This window comes from Oncorhynchus mykiss, chromosome 8, assembly GCF_057628025.1.
Source record: "Oncorhynchus mykiss isolate SJ-2025 chromosome 8, ASM5762802v1, whole genome shotgun sequence".
In the NCBI taxonomy this organism is placed as follows: Eukaryota; Metazoa; Chordata; class Actinopteri; order Salmoniformes; family Salmonidae; genus Oncorhynchus; species Oncorhynchus mykiss.
Window position 1 is genome coordinate 72696339 of NC_143029.1, and position 20301 is coordinate 72716639.

Below are 20301 nucleotides of genomic sequence, written 5' to 3' on the forward strand. Positions count from 1 at the left end.
TTTATGTTATGGTGGCATTTCGAGTATACCCAAGAGCAGCTGATTAATTTGTATTCCTTGGGGACATATTCCTTGTATTCTCTCATATACACTATGTTACTGATATTTCAACATGAAATCAGGACTGTATTCCCCATAGCTATAAGATAATATTATGTGGTGTATGTCAGTGCCTGCACCTGCTTCTCTCACAGAGAGGTCTGACATAAAAGCCTGGAGCCACCTGGTTCGTACCTGATCCAATCAGAGGAGCCCAGGATAGCACCTGGAATAGCTTGATGATGACTCATAGTGTATGTATGGATTTAGAATCTACCTACAGGAAAGACCAGCTCATCAGCCCTTCAAAATTACCCAGGAAGGAGCACAAGTGTCTGTTTGTCAAGTCAGATCACTCGGGTCAGCAGCTTTTGGGAATTACAGAACACTGAAAAAGTCTGGCTTGTTAGAGAGAGTTCAGTGCAAATTGTATCCTTTTAGGTATTGTACTACTTAGCCTGGTTTCTCTCTAGGTTTCTTCCTAGGTTCCTGCCTTTCTAGGGAGTTTTTTCTTGCCACCATGCTTCTACATCTGCATTGCTTGCTGTTTGGGGGTTTAGGTTGGGTTTCTGTATAGCACTTTATGACATCTGCTGATGTAAAAGGGCTTTATAAATACATTTGATAGATTGATTGACTGTAAAAGATGTAGCCCGAGGAATTCGTTGGTGGCACACATCCCAGAATCCTTGAAGGTTGTCAAAGCAATAATGCAAATCTGGGAATTAAACTATTCAAGTGTCTCTGCAGTGATGGCTGTGAATTAAGCATTCAGTATTAGACATCAGTTTATGCATTAGCAGGAAGACAGATTCAATCAACACACTGGCTGAGAGCATTCACCAAATGGTCAGACAGAGAGACAGACAGAACCCTGAGGGGTCCAGTTGATTGGCCAATTAGAATTACAATAGATAGCTGTCCACAAGACATCAGCTCTTCCATTTAAAAAGTCAAAATGGTTGCAGGCAGGAAAATGAAGGGCCGTGGGCCCTCAAAGGGTGTAACAAGTGACTGTTGATCAATATAGCCAGCATGTGTTAAATTTCAAGTTTGTTTGGACAGGTTCACAAGGAGCAGGTCCAGCCTTGAGTCTGGGTTGAGTCACCCTTCGTTCTTTCTACACCTCCACCATGGAATGAAAGCATGAAAGCATACTGGAGCAGGAACCTGACTTCTGCTGTTGTATGTTTATCTTTGAAGCAGTTGGAAAGTTACCATATAAAGTTGTCTATGACTCCACAAAAAGGTTGTTACCATAGTAATGCCAGGCTTGTAGTTTCAGAGAAAGTAATACAAATATTTAAACTTGTATACTGATAAAAATCTAAGGTATAGACATCGTACATGATGTGATACATGTGATTTAGTATATTTCTTTGACTACTAATCTCATAAAGTTAAATTAAGAAGACATTTTATAACACATTTTCTAGAATATCCAGCAAGTGCATGGCACGATGCCACGATGGATCCCTGATAACAAACTATTCAGAGTCCTTGCACAGAAAAAGAAAACCAAGCATTACAAACATTTCATGAACCTTTATTTTAAAAAGCATCTTAAAAATAATCAAATCATTCATTCAGTATCACAATTCACACTGTCAAAAATACAATCATCTTATTCACACTTACATTCAAATATATAAAAATATAAATGCAACATATTTTTTTTTGAAAAACTACATAATTGCCAAGGCGAAGTGAGTCACTTGATAAAAGTATTGCTATCTTGAGCAAAACAGTTGCTGTGTCATGATTGTGCAGGAATTGTAATACTTTCACCCTAAAAATACATCTTTGCACTTGTTCACTAAGTTATGATGGCTTGTAAAATTTCATTGGCTGTGCACTGCTCTGTCTCTATCGTTTGTTTCCATAAACCATGTCCACTTGGAATAACTATGTGGTTTCTTAAGAAAATAAAAAGAATATGACATAAGCAGAAACATATCCTCTAAGAGAGATTGGTCAGAACATCAAAATCTTTGAGAAGGCACATTATTTCATATCTCTCCACTTCCCAAATGCATGGGCGCAACTTTCCCTGGGGACGGGGGAACATGCAGTTTTGTGATACAAAACGAGGCAACAGTGTGCTTATGGACCATGCAGACGCCTCCAAGCGGTCGGGTAGGCTGTTTGGAGTGTTTATCCGACTGGATAAAAAAATATTGATAATTATGTCCCCCCCACTTCTAAAAACAAAGTTGCGCCCTGCCCAAAAGTACATGAAATGTACAGACAGAATGGCACATGGCATAACTAACATACTGTATAGTTCAACACTGATTGCAATAGGAGAAAAAAACTGTTTAAAATGAAAAGCACATGACAGAGAGTATTTGATTTTACACTGAAATTAAATGGATTGTCATTCCGGCAGTCAGTCAAAGAAAGTCTTGCATATTTGGTAACAAAGCCTCAGTATGTAATATCCCCTGAACAGTTTTTGAGGACTGAAAAGTACCAGAGGTCTTTGGCGGTGACACTGTCTCCCATTCCAGCAGTCTCAATGTACTACACAACAACCAGATTCCTCATGCTTGTGCAGAAGAGACATTCTGGAGAAGGTTTTGGAACAGTTCTTGCATTGGTATTTTTTCACATCCGAATGGGTTTGTAGGTGTGCCCTGAGGTTGGACCTGTCCGCAAAAGCCCTACTGCAATGGGGGCAGGAGAAGGGCTTCTCTCCTGTCAGAGGGGAAAGGAGAAGAAATGTGTCAGTATTCACAGGCAGATAAGATATACAAAACAAACACAACTATCCACTCCACTAAACTGACATAGGCCTAATACTGTATGAACTATTTGCTCCATAATCAACTGTAATAACTTAACTAGAGCATTACACTTATAGTGCACTGTAAAAGTTAGGAATCACTAGAGGAAAGCCACATTCCTTCTTCCCTGACTTTATGTCAAGCATGACATATGGCTTGACATAGAAGTAGGAATCTTTTAGGCTACTTAGTGAAGAGTATGAACCAGAACATGGAACAACACAAGCATGTCCCAAGTCTTGTAAAGTGGTGTGAAAACCCCTTCTTTAACATGAGTTACCACTTATCACATAACTGTTTTGACAGGCACATAGGGAATTTCAGCATTGCAATACACTTTGCAATATGTATATGATAAATACATGTACAGTCTGTTAAAACCCCTTATCATAAATAATATATCCCATAAATTGCAGTTATCCTAAATTGGAATAGCCCACCAAGCAGCTATCTTCAATATTTCCAAGTATAGGCTACAGTACAGTGTGGCACTCAATCTTTAGTCACTCACCAGTGTGCGTTCTGATGTGTCCCTGAAGCAACCACGGTCTTGAGAAAGCTTTGCCACATATTTTACAGACACAAGGCAAAGTGTGAGTTCTGATGTGCATTTTTAGCGCTCCAAGACTGACGTACTCCTTTTCGCAGTATTTACAACTGAATGATTTCCTCGTCTGAGCGTCACAGTGCAGTTGCTTATGCTTCAGCAGTCCAGAATAAGTAGAATAGGACTTTTTACACAAACTACATTGGAATTTCTCTGCCTCCACTCCATGAGGGTCTGTTAGTTTGGTAAGCATCCGCTCGTCTTCATCGCTCCTGGGACTCTCAGAGCCGCTGTGGTCTTTGGATGAGGTGTCAGAGAGCGATGAGGGGTATCCAGAGATGGGAGACAGGTCACTTGAAAGCGGGGATAACGGCAAGCTGCTCGTAGTCCATACGGTGATAGGGTTGTAAACCACGGAGCTAAGGATCTCCGGTTGAGGGATGACTGGCAATGGAAGGCCCTTGTAGAGATACGGTGAAATAAATACTGAAAATGGAAATAAAGAAAACATTCATTTAGGTGATTAAAAGTCATTTTTACCTCACAGTAATAATAATGTCAATTTATAATTTCCTTCAAAAAGAGCTGAATAACATCGCCTCACTGAATTGCACGGATTAGAAAGTTACAAAGTAACACTAACTTTGACATAGAGATACAATGAAACTACATATCAGGATAATAGCCTGACCGCAGTCAATTTGTAAACTTTGTAGCATGTCAATGTAACCCATATATCGGTTGAGCGATTAATTTAGAAAAGGTTGTTGCTTACCTATAGGGCTTTCCAGCTCGCTATAATTTGGCTTCTTAGATGAGTTGAAATGTTTCTTGACAAGAAACGAGCGTGGCATCTTGGAAAAATAAATAGGACTGAAAATGTGGTATAAAACTTTTTTCGTAAATATAACGGTCCCCTCAGGGCGCGACAAATCACTGCAGAGACGGAAATCCTTATTGCATAGTCCAGTGAAGTGTCATCGTGTAGTGCAGAGAGCGCTGTTGTAACAGTACAGCAGGCAGCAGTAAAGAGCTGTAAATACTCCCTATCAGGTGCATGGGAGGAGTCTCACAAAACGAATTTACATAGCAGGGGTCTTCAAACCAATTAAAAACATTTTTATACGTACATTTGTAATGGGCGGAGTCAAGACCCACCCATCTTGCTAAACACTAAACAGGTGTTTTTATGTGTGGAGTGGGGAGGTGTGTGGACTAGTGGTGGTGGTGGTGGTGTTTGGGCGTGTAACTAAGCAGAGCTCTGATCTAAGGATGCATACCAGTGCAATCATCGGAATGTGCAGATTGTTGGTAATGAGCGTTGTGTGTTGCATAGCTCAGAAGGCATGGAAATGGATATACGGTGCAATGACACGGAGGACTCATTTCATTTAATAAGGGATAGAATTGTAAAAACATCTGCATGGTATTACATTATATTGATCCCAATGTGCTACAGCATACACACGTTTGATTTTCTATTTATTTAGGCCTATAAAATATATGTTTCCCATTTCCCCAATACAATAATGACATGTAGGTAAATACAAGCAGTAAAAGGTGAAAACAAACTCTGTTCACATTGTCATTGAATGTGATTGTCCTCAGGGAAGCGTCCTCTGACGTCGGTGTGTATGCAGGCAGAAAGTCATACATTTCCTTTCCAATAATCCAATAAGGTATTCTTCCTTAAAATGTCAATCTAACTTCAGTTGGTTTTCAAGGTCAATCTCAACAACATAATCACATTTACCTCTTCCGAGTCTGCTGAGACTGAGGAGGGGAAGGGAACGTATCACCCACCACCCTACGCCCTCTTGTGTCCAGTTAACTCTTGGCAATGGCTTTATTTGGCAAAAATAATAAAACAAAGGAGGAATATTAATAGTTAGCATAAGAATTAAGATTGGCAAATTCATCCGATTTGTTTTATCTTATTTTGGTGCTAACTTAAAGTGAATTGTGAACTAGTTATATTATCTTCAAAACCTAATTGGAGACAAATAATTTCACTTTGTTACTGGCTAAATGATATATTATACACAATTAGTTGGATAGCTCAATATTTGGTCAATGTGGTCACCGACCTAATGTTCCAGCATGTTGGATGAAGCTGTCTTGAACAACATTTGTCTGACAACATACTGTAAATGGATGTACGGCTCCATATGTTTATTTATGTTTGTATTTTTGTATGTTTGAATGTTGGTGAGTGTTATGTTGTACTTTCTGATATATAGTTTTTTCTAAATAAAAAACGACAACAACAACAAAAACACAAAGTAAACTTGCCTACTTTTTACAAGGTAAGAAAGCAACAATGTTTCACAAAGGGATTTTGGATGAACTATTCTGCACTTAAAACAAAGCTTTATTGAGAAAACACAAGTCCAAACTGCAGGTTTCAACATATACATCAACATGGATACCCAATATACAACTGTTACTGTAACAGTATTGCTTCCGTCCCTCTCCTCGCCCCTAACTGGGCTTGGACCAGGGACCTTCTGCACACATCGACAACTGCCTCCCAAGAAGCATCAAAAGCTGCAGCCCTTGCAGGGCAAGGGGAACAACTACTTCAAGGTCTCAGAGCGAGTGACATCACCGACTGAAACGCTATTAGTGCGCACCACGCTAACTAGCTAGCCATTTCACACCGGTTACACTCAACCCCCTTTTGACCTACTTCTTTTCCACAGCAACCAGTGATCCAGGTCACGGCACCAATGTAACAGTATTGCTTCCGTCCCTCTCCTCACCCCTACCTGGGCTCGAACCAGGGACCCTCTGCACATATCAACAACTGCCTCCCACGAAGCATCGCTCCACAAAAGCTGCGACCCTTGCGGGGCAAGGTCTCAGAGCGAGTGATGTCACCGATTGAAACTCTATTAGCACGCACCCCACTAACTAGCTAGCCATTTCACACTGGTTACATTACTCACAGGTTGTACTGTAGGGGGATGTGATGCTTAAGCATATTGGTGTGCGTCCTCTTCAATCTAATCAGGTCCTGTTCAGGGCAGAAAAGTGATGTTTTCTATAAATAAATATTATCAACAATCATTTTGAAAATCACCTGAAATGACAAGAACTAATTTGTGAAAAGAGAATCAAGCACTTACCTGTGAGATGACATCATGACTAGGAAGGCTTGCTATGTGGAGCATAAAATTAATAGCGTTCACATTCACATAAGGGTCATTTTAACTCTCAGGTCTATGATCCTCAAATTGGTTCCACTTTATATCAAGTGTGTATAAAACTGATAATTAGAATGGCAATACACTTACAAAGCTGAATGCAATTACATGGTAACACAATACACTTACAAAGGTGAGTGCAAGTTTTATGTAACAACACCTTTATTTAACTAGGCAAGTCAGTTAAGAACAAATTCTTATTTTCAATGATGGCCTAGGAACAGTGGGTTAACTGCCTGTTCAGTGTGTTGGGGCAGTGTGTTGTGCAGAACAAAACAGAGACACTATTGCAATCATCTAGGCCTATATATTGGGCTGTAATCTATATGGCTACAGCCTAGATAGCTCTGATTGCATGACACCTGCAACTGGAAAACCTGCACAGTTGCTTACGCAATAAGGGCTGCAGGGTAGAGGATCTCAAGGCACTGAAAACAGCTGTCAATGTACTGAGGAGCTCCAAGTGAGATTCCTGATCTGCTGTGAGATACACACTGAATCCTGAATAGCCTACCTTCTCTGAGTAGCAGAGAAGGTAGGCATACTGAGAGAGAGACCATATCTAGCCCTGATAACGGGTTAGGAATACATGTTCTTGATATGTATTCCAAGCTAATATATTGCAAAATAGACTACTTTAAAAATCACAGTTTTGAAGAAAAAGATGTTGGAACTGGTTCATTTGAATCTGCTTTTGCATCAATTCGCCTTCACTGCAGGCTGATAGCAGCCCAGGGTCCCATTCAACAAAACCATACCGCAGTGCTCGCCGATAATTTCCTTTAAAAGCGCTCCTTGCACCGGAGACCTTTAGGTTGGATGTATCTTAGGCTATGTACATAGTAGATGCTCTTATTCAACAGTGAAAGTAATTTCACATCGGGAGAGATGTAAGAGCTCCGCGAGTATCCTAAACGAATAACTGAGGCGATTGACGTGAGTTGAAACAAATCTCATGTGATTTTCAGCCAGTCATTTTGGCACCAGAGCGCACAGTAAGGAAACATGTGAAACAGTATTCCATGCCATGCTGGAAATTACTGTCGACGAAAAGGATGCCGTGTCTTGTTTCTGCATGACTAATATGGAAAAATACACGTTTTTAGTGTAAGTGTGGGATGTTTAACGGTTTTTGCACATTGCCTCAGTGTATTGGATAACGTGGGCGACGGTGCCAGGAAACGTGATTTTGCAGAGATTCTTTTGAATCTGTAGCCATCACTGAATAAATAAACACATTTCAGGACAGATTGATGTGAGGAGCAGACTGGAACCAATATTACATCACACCTGTTACCAGAAAATCAGGTAAGCTAGACATTCTAGTCAACCACTAATTTGTATGTTGTATAATAGCCTACAATGCAATTTACATGTAAGATAATGATGGTTATTCACAGTAGTGTGCTATCGTGTAGCCTATGATACCTCGAAAAACGTTCACTTTTATTCATACGCCATTTGTAGCCTATCGCTACTATATAGGTTAATTTCAGTATAATAGTCTCATGATCTATCATCTAATATCTAATAAGTAGACTAACAATATATCATCATTGGCTCTCACATTGCGTAATGCACAATGGGGAACAGTTCATTCAGATTATGATAAAGGACCTATTAAGTGTAAAATATGCAATTACTTCAGGTTTCAGCATGCAGTAGCCCTTCATACTGCCTCCGAGGCTCCGACGTGTCCAAATGTATAGGCACCCGCAGTTCCCCCAGCTAAGTGCGGTGTCAGTCCTCTTTCTGTCCACAATGATGTAAAGCAAGGTTGAAGTACAGAGGCAGTACACTGCCCAAAGTACACTGCCCATATCGACATTGTCAGTTTTAAATAGACTGGTAGATGAGGGAATGCTGCTGTTGCAGTGAAATTATTGTTGGTATTACCATTCCAATGTTCTACATGGTTATAGCCTGCTGGTTGTTAGTCTTCTGCACCTAATAATGTGGAATGCATGCAATCAAACCAGCCGGGCATAATATGACCAGTCCCATGGCAACCCAACTATCGTCTGCATTCTGGTTTTAATACTTTTTAAGACATTATCTAGATTACTTGAATAGCCCTTTGGAATATATCTGATCCGTTATAGAATAGATATTTACAATTTCCACTCTTCTTACAGTAGTAACGTTTGATAAAGACAGGGCAAGTCAACTTAATAACTTGAGGGGTCAGAAACAGTGGGTATCAGAAGTATTCACACCCCTCAGAATGCTTTCACATTTTGTTGTTTCAAAGTGGGATGGAAATATAATTAATTGTGATTTTTTTTGTCATTTATCTACACAAAACAACTCCATAATGTCAAAGTGAAAATAACATTCTAAAAATATTTACAAATTAATAACAATGAAATAACTATAATATAGTTGTTGCAAGCCTAAATTAGTCCAGGAGTCAAATTTGGCTTAACAAATCACAAAAGTTACATGGACTCAATTTGTGTGAAATAATAGGGGTTGACATGATTTTTAAAATGACTACCCCTTCCTCTGCCCCCATACATAATACAACATTTGTAAGTCCCTCAGTCAAGTGTTACATTTCAAGCACAGATTCAACCACAAAGACCTGGGAGCTTTTCAAAAGCCTTATAAAGAAAGGCAGTGATTGGTAAATAGCTAACAATAACAAATCAGACACTGAATATCTCTTTAAGCATGGTCAAGTTAATAATTATACTGTGGATTATGTATTAAACCACCCAGACACATCAAATATACAGTTGTCCTTCTTAACTGAGCTGCAGGACAGGAAGGAAACTGCCCAGGGATGTCACCATTGATTTTAAAACAGCTACAGAGTTCATTGGCTGTGATGGGAGAAAACTTAGGATGGATCAACATCCACAATAATGACCTAAATGACAGAGTGAAAAGAAGAAAACAAATATACAGAATACAAATATTCCAAAACATGCATCCTGTAGGTACTAAAGTACTACTGCAAAAAAACGGGAAATGAATAACATTTTTGGCCTAAATGCAAAGCCTTATGTTTGTGGAAAATCCAACAGAACACATCTCTGAGTAACTACCTCCTTAATTTCAAGAATAGTGGTGCCTGCATCATGGTATTTGTATGCTTAACATCGGCAAAGATAAAAAATAAACGGAATGGCTCTAATCGCAGGCAAAATCCTAGAGGAAAAACTGTTTCAGTCTTTACTGCAGACACTGGGAGAGGAATTCACCTTTCAGCAGGACAATAACCTACAACACAAGTCAAATCTACACTGAAGTTCCTTACCTAGAAGACAATGAAAGTTCCTGAGTGGCCAAGTTACGGTTTTGACTTAAATCTGCTTGACAATCTATGGCAAGACTTGAAAATTGCTATCTAGCCATGATTCCTAACACCTGGACAGAGCTTGAAGATTTTTGAATAGAATAATGGGCAAATAATCCAGGTGTGAAAAGGGGGGGTGAATACTTGTCTTAATAAAGGTATATTAGCCTTGTCTTTCATTCATCTAAAAAAAAAATGAAAATGTTTGAGTGTATTGTGTAGATCATTGACAAAAAAAGTACAATTTAATCAGATTTAATCCCACTTTGTAACATAATTAAATGTGAAGAAATCCAAGGGGATGAATACTTATGATACCCACTGTATCTTGTTACTATCCATTGGCTTTGAAGTGGATATTAAGACTCTAGGTTTGATTGTCACTCTCTCATAAGTAGTATTCAAGGTAAGCTGCTCGCTGAGTTCAATGAGCCTAACAGCTACACCTGTTAGGGCTGTATCAAGGCTTTATCATCAATATTCTGTAATTGTTACAAATTCTTGTGAAAGGAGTATTGAGCAGTGCAGGTCAATGGTCAAAGGTAGCAATCTAGTTGATGTATTGAGTCAGATCCCAGTTTCTATTAAATGAAAAGGTGTTGACATATCATTGACATGTTTATGCTCCGACTATACCCCCTCTACCCCATACAGCTAATACCATAAATCAAAGATCTGTAGGTCAAGTTAAGAATGTCTTTGTCAAGAAAACCAAGGCTTGAGGGAAATTTGCCAATAAGGTCCTGTGACAAGATGTCAACCAGCCTACATTATGACTAGCTCTCTCCTACCTACAGTGCCACATTGTATACCATGAAGTTGGAAGGAGTATGATAGATTAACACATGCACATAACATAAAGCAGGGTTCCCCAACTGGTGGTACGCGGGTGATTTTATGTGGCTGCCCATTGTTGGACATAAAAGACTGTAAAACACCAGCAAATATAGCTCCAAGTGATTTTAATTTTGGAAATCTGTTCCAAAGTTTTCCCACATTTAATAGAGAGATATACAGTATGTGATCGTATATCTGTTTTTGTCAAATATTATATATGTTTGGGATTCTTGCAGTCAATTTGCAGTCTACAATTGATTTGTAATTATGTTACCAAAGACAGTACAGTTTGAAGATAGGCAGAAACTGCTTCTCCAGTAGAAATCCTTGAAAATTCTTGTAGGCGATGTCATGGTGACATTGGCTAGCTAAGCTAATGCACAAAAACATGGAATCGCGCCGAATTGCGCATCTGCCGTCAAATCAAAAGCACTCCTTTGATATAAAGTAGTTTTTGACAGAAATTTAAGTTTGTCACTTTCGAGGTTGGAGTAAAAACATGTTCAGTTAGACATTGGCTTGAATCTATGTAGGTTGTCTCTTTAGAAATCGAGAAAATGAACAACTAAGGAGGAATTTTTCACTTCTCTCATTGACTTCTCAAACCCCAAACCCTGGCCTGGTACGCTGAGTCTGCTTCACAAGTGTTCACGGAAGTCTTGCGATGTTGCGCCTCTGGGTTTAGAAACTGTGCTATTACCATTATTAGGCTACAGCTATTATTTGATTAGCCAACTATTGGCACTACTACCACCCTTATCATCTCTTTAACATTTGATTCACACATGTTGGTTTATGTATTGAGTCAGATCAGATAGCTGTTAGATGTTATGTGCATGTGTTAATCTATCTATTTATTTATTTTATTCTAACTTGGCCTTTTGGGTGCATCAATGTTGCCTTTGAAAGTTATAAGTAAAACATTAAAACTGCTAAATGTTCTCTCAGCCTCATGGCAAAATGTGAACAATAGCATGTGATGAGCAATAAAGCAGCACATTTTTCTCTCTGACCCATGGCAAAAAAAAGTGTAGAATTGCAGGAAATTTGCTTTTAAACTGCAATATTTTATCTTAGCGTCATGACAACATGTGTAGAATAGCATTATAAAACTGCTAAATGTTTAACAAATGTGTTGAATTGCAGAAAGGTAGCTATTTTCACAAAAGGAAATCTGCCCCCCCCCCCCCCCCCCTAAAAAATACATGTAAAAAAAAAGATTGTTGCCCCAGGTTCCCAAATGCGGTAGTCGGTCCCTGAATGAAAGCCAATTCCACTGTGAAAAGACAAATTAGAAGCACTGATCCTGATGTTGCCCTTTAGCTATGGCTGCTGCCTCTGAAATAAAAATGTAGAGGGTAAAGAGAGGCTATATGTCAAGGAGAGGCTGTAAGTCTCTCTGGATGAGAGCATCTGCTAAATAACTCAAATGTAAATGTAAAATGTAAGGTGAGGTTGTGGCCTTGGTCATCTTCATCACAATTTACTGCAGTTCCAGAGCTGAGCAGGGGAAAGAGGAAGACTATCACACCTCATATTTCTCTGGGGGGCCGATTCGGTCGACCATCCATCCGTATGAATTGTCCCAGATGTTGACTGGATTTTACTGAGAACGAATGCTACAGTTGAAGTCGGAAGTTTACATACACCTTAGCCAAATACATTTAAACTCAGTTTTTCACAATTCCTGACATTTAATCCTATTAAAAAGTCCCTGACTTAGGTCAGTTAGGATCACCACTTTATTTTTTATAATGTGAAATGTCAGAATAATAGTAGAGAGAATGATTGATTGATTTCAGCTTTTATTTATTTTATCACATTCCCAGTGGCTCAGAAGTTTACATACACTCAATTAGTATTTGGTAGCATTGCCTTTAAATTGTTGAACTTGTGTCAAACGTTTCAGGTAGCCTTCCACAAGCTTCCCACAATAAGTTGGGTGAATTTTGGCCCATTCCTCCTGATAGAGCTGGTGTAACTGAGTCAGGTTTGTTGGCCTCCTTTCTCACACACGCTTTTTCAGTTCTGCCCACAAATTCTCTCTATGATTTAGGTCAGGGCTTTGTGATGGCCACTCCAATACCTTCTTTTTGTTGTCCTTTTACCAACACCTTCTTTTTGTTGTCCAATACCTTCTTTATGTTGTCCTTTTACCAACACCTTCTTTATGTTGTCCTTTTACCAACACCTTCTTTTTGTTGTCCAATACCTTCTTTATGTTGCCATTTTGCTACAACTTTGGAAGTATGCTTGGGGTCATTGTCCATTTAGAAGACCCATTTGCGACCAAGCTTTAACTTCCTGACTGATGTCTTGAGATGTTTCTTCAATATATCCAAATAATTTCCTACCTCATGATGCCATCTATTTTCTGAAGTGCACCAGTCCCACCTGCAGCAAAGCACCCCAACACCATGATGCTTCCACCCCCGTACTTCACAGTTGGGATTGTGTTCTTCGGCTTGCAAGCCTCCCCTTTTTTCCTCCAAACATAACGATGTTCATTATGGCCAAACAGTTCTTTGTCCCCATGTGCAGTTGCAAACCGTAGTCTGTTTTTTTTATGGCGGTTTTGGAGCAGTGGCGTCTTCCTTGCTGAGCGGCCTTTCAAGTTATGTCGATATAGGACTCGTTTTACTGTGGATATAGATACTTTTGTACCTGTTTCCTCCAGCATCTTCACAAGGTCCTTTGCTGTTGTTCTGGGATTGATTTGCACTTTTTGCATCAAAGTACGTTCATCTCTAGGAGACAGAACGCGTCTCCTTCCTGAGCGGTATGATGGATGTGTGATCTCATGGTGTTTATACTCGCTTACTATTGTTTGTACAGATGAACGTGGTACCTTCAGGCATTTGGAAATTGCTCCCAAGGATGAACCAGACTTGTGGAGGTCTGCAATTTGTTTTTCTGAGGTCTTGGCTGATTTCTTTTGATTTTCCCATGATGTCAAGTACAGAGGCACTGAGTTTGAAGGCAGGCCTTGAAATACATCCACAGGTACACCTCCAATTGACTCAAATGATGTCAAGTAGCCTATCAGAAGCTTTTAAAGCCATGCCATAATTTTCTGGAATTTTCCAAGCTTTTTAAAGGCACACTCAACTTAGTGTATGTAAACTTCTGACCCACTGGAATTGTGGCACAGTGAATTATCAGTGAAATAATCTGTCTGTAAACGATTGTTGGAAAAATTACTTGTGTCAAAGTTACAAATTACTTGCACAAAGTAGACTTCCCAAAGCTATAGTTTGTTAACAAGAAATGTGTGGAGTGGTTGAAAAATGTGTTTTAATGACTCCAACCTAAGTGTATGTAAACTTTCAACTTCAACTGTATAAGGGTTTGTGTAATCAATAAACAATAGCACAAACAGATTTGACTGTAGATGCTTCAGTCAGTCTGTCAGTCAGTGTACGTCAGAGTGTTATGTCTCTCTGTTTGCTACAGAGTCGCTGTTGTACAAAAATACAATTGTTTGTCCTCTAGCCCAGGCAGCGCAGAGCGATGAGTAAATTAGTCAATCCTCACAAACTCTCATAGCTCAAAACACACAACACTAATAGTGCTATTTTTGTTTCTTAATTACTTTTGTTCTGTATTGCAACTCAAAAAATAGAGATAGATTTCAGCTAATGTTAGCCCAGTGGTGTTATTCATTGTGTAATATCAATGTGGGAATGAGTTAAAATGCACATTGTTTAGTTAGAGCACGTACAGCACATTGACTCAAGTTATGATGTTATTTGCTTATTACAGATAAGTAGGTTGTGACTTTATAATTTTGCTTAAAGGGCAAGTATGTCAGTTATATATTAGACGCCAGGTAAATGCCATACAGAGTCTTGATGCATTGTTTGTTGATTGTTCATTGCTTCATTTGTGATATATGTTTTCAAATCATTCATGAAATTGCAAAATGTCTAGGAGTACTATTTGGGAACAACTCCACATAATTACACAATTCATCTGGGAGGTATAAATGTACAGAATTAGAGTTCTGTCAGATTTAGCTCAAACTAAAATGAGAAGTTTCTTATTTTCCCCTATGACGTACATTGAATGTAGGCTATTATAAGACCATTATTTCTGGTAATGTGCTATACATCCTTCAGACAGTATACCCCCATTTGACAAATGTGTCACTTGTCAAACAAATTGCTTTTTGTGCACAACCATGTCCCTTAGCATTTCAAGTCTTTTGCTGATTTAATAGAGGATACAGTCCTCTATTTCAGAAAATAATAGGCTACGTCATCTGACAGTGCAAAGTTGTTTCTATCAGGCCGATGCTCACTGCAATGCACTTAGGTTATTCATATTTCATGTTTGTGTATCCTCACAGCATGATACCCCCCCACCCCCCATGTAGGACTGGCTTGTTACACTGCTAATGGCTGCTACTTGAATTTCATGTTGTACTTCATGTTATTCTCATTTTTAAAATGAGTTAGGTGGAATTAACTATCTATTATAAGAGGCACTGTAATGTGCATGAATACCTATGAGTTAAATTAATGCGTTAATGTTAATTGAGACAACAATGTCCGATTATTTGCTTCACTTCACTCAAGGCATTGGCTTATATGTTAGTATATTATCATGTGTTGTTAATGGGACAATTTATTCATTTTAATTAAGAAACTCACTGGAGAAAAGTATATAAAACCCACCAGATGGTAAACGCTTGAACTCTAAATAAAATGTACCCCTCTTTAAAGCCACAATCTGGAGTTTGTGTTTTAGCCCCGCCACTTGGTTTGGTATAAATCTGAGAGATGGGGCTGGGGAAACGTAACCAACCCTCTCAAATTCATAAACAGAGCCATGGACACAAGCACCGATAGTCCATGAGTTCAACGTTATAGTTTTAAACACATTTTGAAGCTATAAATAAACCGTATATTCACATAACACCATTTGGTCATAATGAACCATTCCTGGATATTCAGTGCTATAATGGGCCAGCACCAGTTTGTGAAATGCTCCGGTTGGATTTAAGTTGGCACCCACTTGATAGTTGTAGGCTATGCCATGCCAAGAACCATTCATCACAATCAGGAAGGTCAGGAAGCGGGTCCATAAATGTGTCTGTCACTAATTTACCTCTGCTCCCTCACTCTCACTGCTGAATGGAACTGGTACAGAGCGAGCGTAATAGCACTGACCATATTGGTATAGAGAGATTGAGCACACATACGGTTGTGGCTCAGGTATTAGTTAACTTGAAAATCTCAAGAAGTAATAGCAATCTCTTCCTCTCCCTATATACTTGACAGAATTAAGAAAGTTACGGGGGTAATGCGGGGAGCAGTTTGACAGTCCCTTTTTCAAATGATGCAAAATAGTAGACAAGGACTCAGGAACTAGCAGAATATACAAAAGCCACACACACACACACACACACACACACACACACACACACACACACACACACACACACACATACACACACACACACACACACACACACACACACACACACACACACACACACACACACACACACACACACACACACACACACACACACACACACACACACACACACACACAATCACAGCCATGCATAGGCCTACTGTAAGGAGCATTTGAAAACAGTACACTAATTAGGGTGCTCTTGAATCTGACGGATCCTCTGTAAATACTGAGAAAATAATTGGTTGCTTTCTGAGGTTAGCCTTTGGAGAGCGACGATCAAGCACTGTTGACTTGTTTTTCTTATTCTTTCTGTCATGCAAAAACTATCAGGAGAAATCGAGCACAGACAGGATAAGAACATAAACACTATTTATTATAATGAAACCTCATGGTAAGTGCTATGGAATGCAATGAGATAGACTTCAACTATTTAATTGGAGAGTCAGCTCACTGTTTCATAGGACTACTCATGGTTGTTTTGTCACCAATTCATTTAAGTAGATTTTTTCCACATGAACCAAATTTGTGCGTTTGGTTATTATCCCATTTTTCTGATGACTGTGCAGGTATGGACATATGGTTGAGAAATGGAAAATACTGTAGTTACTTTGGTTTGGATATGGCCTCGGGTCGGTTTGGCTCCAGATCAAGGACCGAGGTAGAGAAGAACTCATAGAGAATATCTAGTAGTTTTCATCTCATATTATCTCTATGGAAGAATCCGCCAAGAGAGAAGAAGGAAGGGAGATGGGCGTTGCTGGAGGTGGGATGCAGAAATCAGCCAGCACACCATTGTGATGTATGTCACTGTTTATATACTGTGTAGGCAGAAGGGTAGACAGAGTTGTAAATTGATCCTGTCATCTGATTGATTTAATTTTTCCTCCTGAACCTATGTGTTAATTTCAACTAATCAACAATAATGGGAATTTCACCTGGGTCATTAATGCATTGAAACCAAGGAAAAGCTGTCTTTGCTAAAAGCTTTAAGCTCACATACCAGACTTTACAGATAGGCGTAAATGTACAGTATGTTGGGGTATACTCCATATCCAGAGGCACACTCGTCTGGTTACATAAGACTACTAAGGGCTCGGTCCGTATCCGTATCACGTCAGATCTGTGGTATGGTCAGATTGTCATTTCAAGGTCATTTTCGATTGAGCCGACATATGCAGCATTTACCGTGAATGCAGTCTCCGCGAGCATGGGTAACATTGCCTTTACATTTTGTCACGCTATACCACAGATCTTCTACGATACGTATTGAATCGAGCCCTAAAGCTTAAGCCTCGAGCTACTATAGTCACCTCCCTTAGATTCAGGTCACGGTACCAAGGTAACAGGTCGAATAAATGGCTGGTCTCTTCCTCAAGGGCCGACACCTGCTGTCTTCAGGTCCTAGGCAAGGCGATGTCTCTATCAGCCAACACCTTCCAAGCAAATTAAGCAAAACTACTCCTCTCCACTCAACGCTAACTTTCTACTGCTATTGTGTCAGCGCCAGGAGTGCTATTTGAGAAACACTGTGCAGTGATTTGGGGAAAATATCTGTGCCTGTGAGTTACGCTGACTCAACTTAAATTGCACATAAGGTTCAGCTCAGTCTATCTGACTGGGATTCTGGCAGTGAAGTGAACTGCTTGCATTTGTCAGTATGTTCTCGAGGGCCCCTGCTGGAAGCAGGCCTGCATTCGTGGACAAACAGCCAGGCTGCATACAGAATATGAAACATTTCCTTTTTTAGATGCACATTTTAGGACAGATGTAGACATTCATTTTTAAAGAAGGTCTAAAAGAGCGTCGGAATGCATCACTCAATGAGTTGGCAGGCTCCAGATGGAATGAGTTGGCAGGCTCCAGATGGAATGAGTTGGCAGGCTCCAGATGGAATGAGTTGGCAGGCTCCAGATGGAATGAGTTGGCAGGCTCCAGATGGAATGAGTTGGCAGGCTCCAGATGGAATGAGAAGGCAGGCTCCAGATGGAATGAGTTGGCAGGCTCCAGATGGAATGAGTTGGCAGGCTCCAGATGGAATGAGTTGGCAGGCTCCAGATGGAATGAGTTGGCAGGCTCCAGATGGAATGATAAGGCAGGCTCCAGATGGAATGAGTTGGCAGGCTCCAGATGGAATGAGTTGGCAGGCTCCAGATGGAATGAGTTGGCATTCTCCAGATGGAATGCCACGATATTGAGAGACATTGCAAAGGCTGTGTTTAAATAAAGGTTTAAACAAAAAAAAGTATTTTAGCATACTCTTGGATGCAGAGAGAAAAGATTTCCGTAACATGATGATGTATAGTTTCAAATGTGAATGAAAAGTGAGTTGAAAAGGTGCCTTAAAACAATGATCACAGAGGCAGCTTGCCAATACAGCTTCACAGATATGTGATATCGTGTCAACAAATGTGCACTAACGAGAATAAATTCTCCTGAGGTTTCAATTGCAACACAACAAAACACCTTGGCAGAAACGTTTGCGCTTGGCATACAAACAACAAGGACACTGAAGAATACGTGTTAATTGCCGTTAGGTATCTATATTTTTGGACCCACAGGTGCCTTCAACCTGCAGCAGTTGAGACTTTTCACCGCGTTGTAACAAACTGCTCTCTGAAATTCACCCTCTGCGCTTGTCAAACAAATTGCCTCTGTGCCTTCCCATAAACTGGTTTGAAAACCATCACACCCGGAGTTATTCTGTCAAGTCATCAGTCTTTTTGCACTGGGAAATATTTCTGTGCGATGATTGGGAGCTCTGTAAATATGAAACATCATTGCATCCGGTTAAAGTGGTATGGGCTGTTACTGTCGTGCCATAATTTGTTGGCATTAGCCTTTTATAGCCTCATGGTTTAGTTCCCACTACCTCACAAACAAACTAATGTTATGTTTTGATCTCAACTCAGCTCAATCTGGATCTGAGTGGAACTGCTCCTGAGTCCACCATCGGACACCCTCCGTAACCACTGTTGGAACTGTGGCAGCACATACACCAGGTCAGCCACTGCCCAGAGCCAACACCAAGCCCACCGCAGGCCAGGCCACCAGCTCCACGGGAGGGCATGCGTCCCCCCACAGCCATGCCCAGGGAAGCTCCTCTGCCACGGGTAGGATCAGTGCTCACCTGCCTGCTTCATGGCTAGACCTCTACAGACGAAGAGCCGGGGGCCTTTCTACTGAGGTGAGCCTTGAATATATACTGCAACATATACCCCTCGAGCACAATGTTGTTATAGTGTAACTATTTCCTTCTCAAGGACAGCAGTTTTTTTCACCACAAAGTTGAGAGGTCAAGGGAAGCATATGTTCTATATCTATTCTCATCCCCATCCAGAGCCATGTATTTATTGCTCTGTACTACTCCTTCATCTGATACTTGTTTTCAAAAGCTTCAATGATTAGCCCTGCTGTAACTCTGTAACAGATAGTGTAACACAGTCAGTCAGGTGACGGGAGCAATAGATTCCATATTGAAACATTTATCAGGATAGATACTTAGGTTCCCACCTTCAGTTTATGAATTATTCATAGACATTTAATGGTCTCTGGTTTCCCCCCTGATTAGTTCTGCACAGGATTCTGCTTGAAAGAAGTGAAATTGCAATGAAAATCTATTACTCTGGATTGATATTGCTGGTCCCACAAGGATGACATGACAGAAAATAGGCAGACCATGCTAGTGGGTTTTGTGTTTATATTAAGTGGTGCACAATCATACTACTTGAGTAATCTGTGTTATTACTACAAGTGAGAAGAACCATGTCACTGACTAACTGCTAGGTAATCTGTGTTATTACTACAAGTGAGAAGAACCATGTCACTGACTAACTGCTAGGTAATCTGTGTTATTACTACAAGTGAGAAGAACCATGTCACTGACCAACTGCTAGGTAATCTGTGTTATTACTACAAGTGAGAAGAACCATGTCACTGACTAACTGCTAGGTAATCTGTGTTATTACTACAAGTGAGAATAACCATGTCACTGACTAACTGCTAGGTAATCTGTGTTATTACTACAAGTGAGAAGAGCCATGTCACTGACTAACTGCTAGGTAATCTGTGTTATTACTACAAGTGAGAAGAACCATGTCACTGACTAACTGCTAGGTAATCTGTGTTATTACTACAAGTGAGAAGAGCCATGTCACTGACTAA

At 40.0% G+C, this 20301-nt stretch overlaps 2 protein-coding genes across 5 annotated transcripts in view; one reads left to right on the forward strand and one right to left on the reverse strand.

The window, feature by feature from the left end:
* Window positions 1-1569: 1569 nt before the first annotated feature.
* LOC110530468 (zinc finger protein SNAI2) lies at window positions 1570-4467 on the reverse strand. Its single transcript, XM_021613549.3, has 3 exons — window positions 4148-4467; window positions 3337-3858; window positions 1570-2736 (listed from the first exon to the last, which is right to left on the reverse strand). Exons 1-3 carry the CDS (start codon window positions 4224-4226, stop codon window positions 2555-2557), a joined length of 783 nt encoding a protein of 260 aa, XP_021469224.1. The 5' UTR covers window positions 4227-4467; the 3' UTR covers window positions 1570-2554.
* A 2538-nt stretch (window positions 4468-7005) lies between these two features.
* The window catches only part of sntg1 (syntrophin, gamma 1), a 39063-nt gene continuing 25767 nt past the window's right edge, over window positions 7006-20301 (forward strand). For all 4 annotated transcript variants that reach the window (XM_036986099.2, XM_036986100.2, XM_036986101.2 and 1 more), the window contains exons 1-2: window positions 7006-7886; window positions 19050-19324. The gene's annotated coding sequence lies outside the window, so the exon portion shown is untranslated. The remainder of the gene's footprint in view (window positions 7887-19049; window positions 19325-20301) is intronic.

Bases quoted from the DNA above. Each gene is read 5' to 3' on its own strand.
- LOC110530468 (XM_021613549.3), bottom strand. From the start codon at position 4,226: ATGCCACGCTCGTTTCTTGTCAAGAAACATTTCAACTCATCTAAGAAG. The intron at 3,859-4,147 runs GTAAGCAACAAC...TTCCATTTTCAG, and splicing joins CGAGCTGGAAAGCCCTATAG to TATTTATTTCACCGTATCTC. The intron at 2,737-3,336 runs GTGAGTGACTAA...CCCCTCTGACAG, and splicing joins ACACATCAGAACGCACACTG to GAGAGAAGCCCTTCTCCTGC.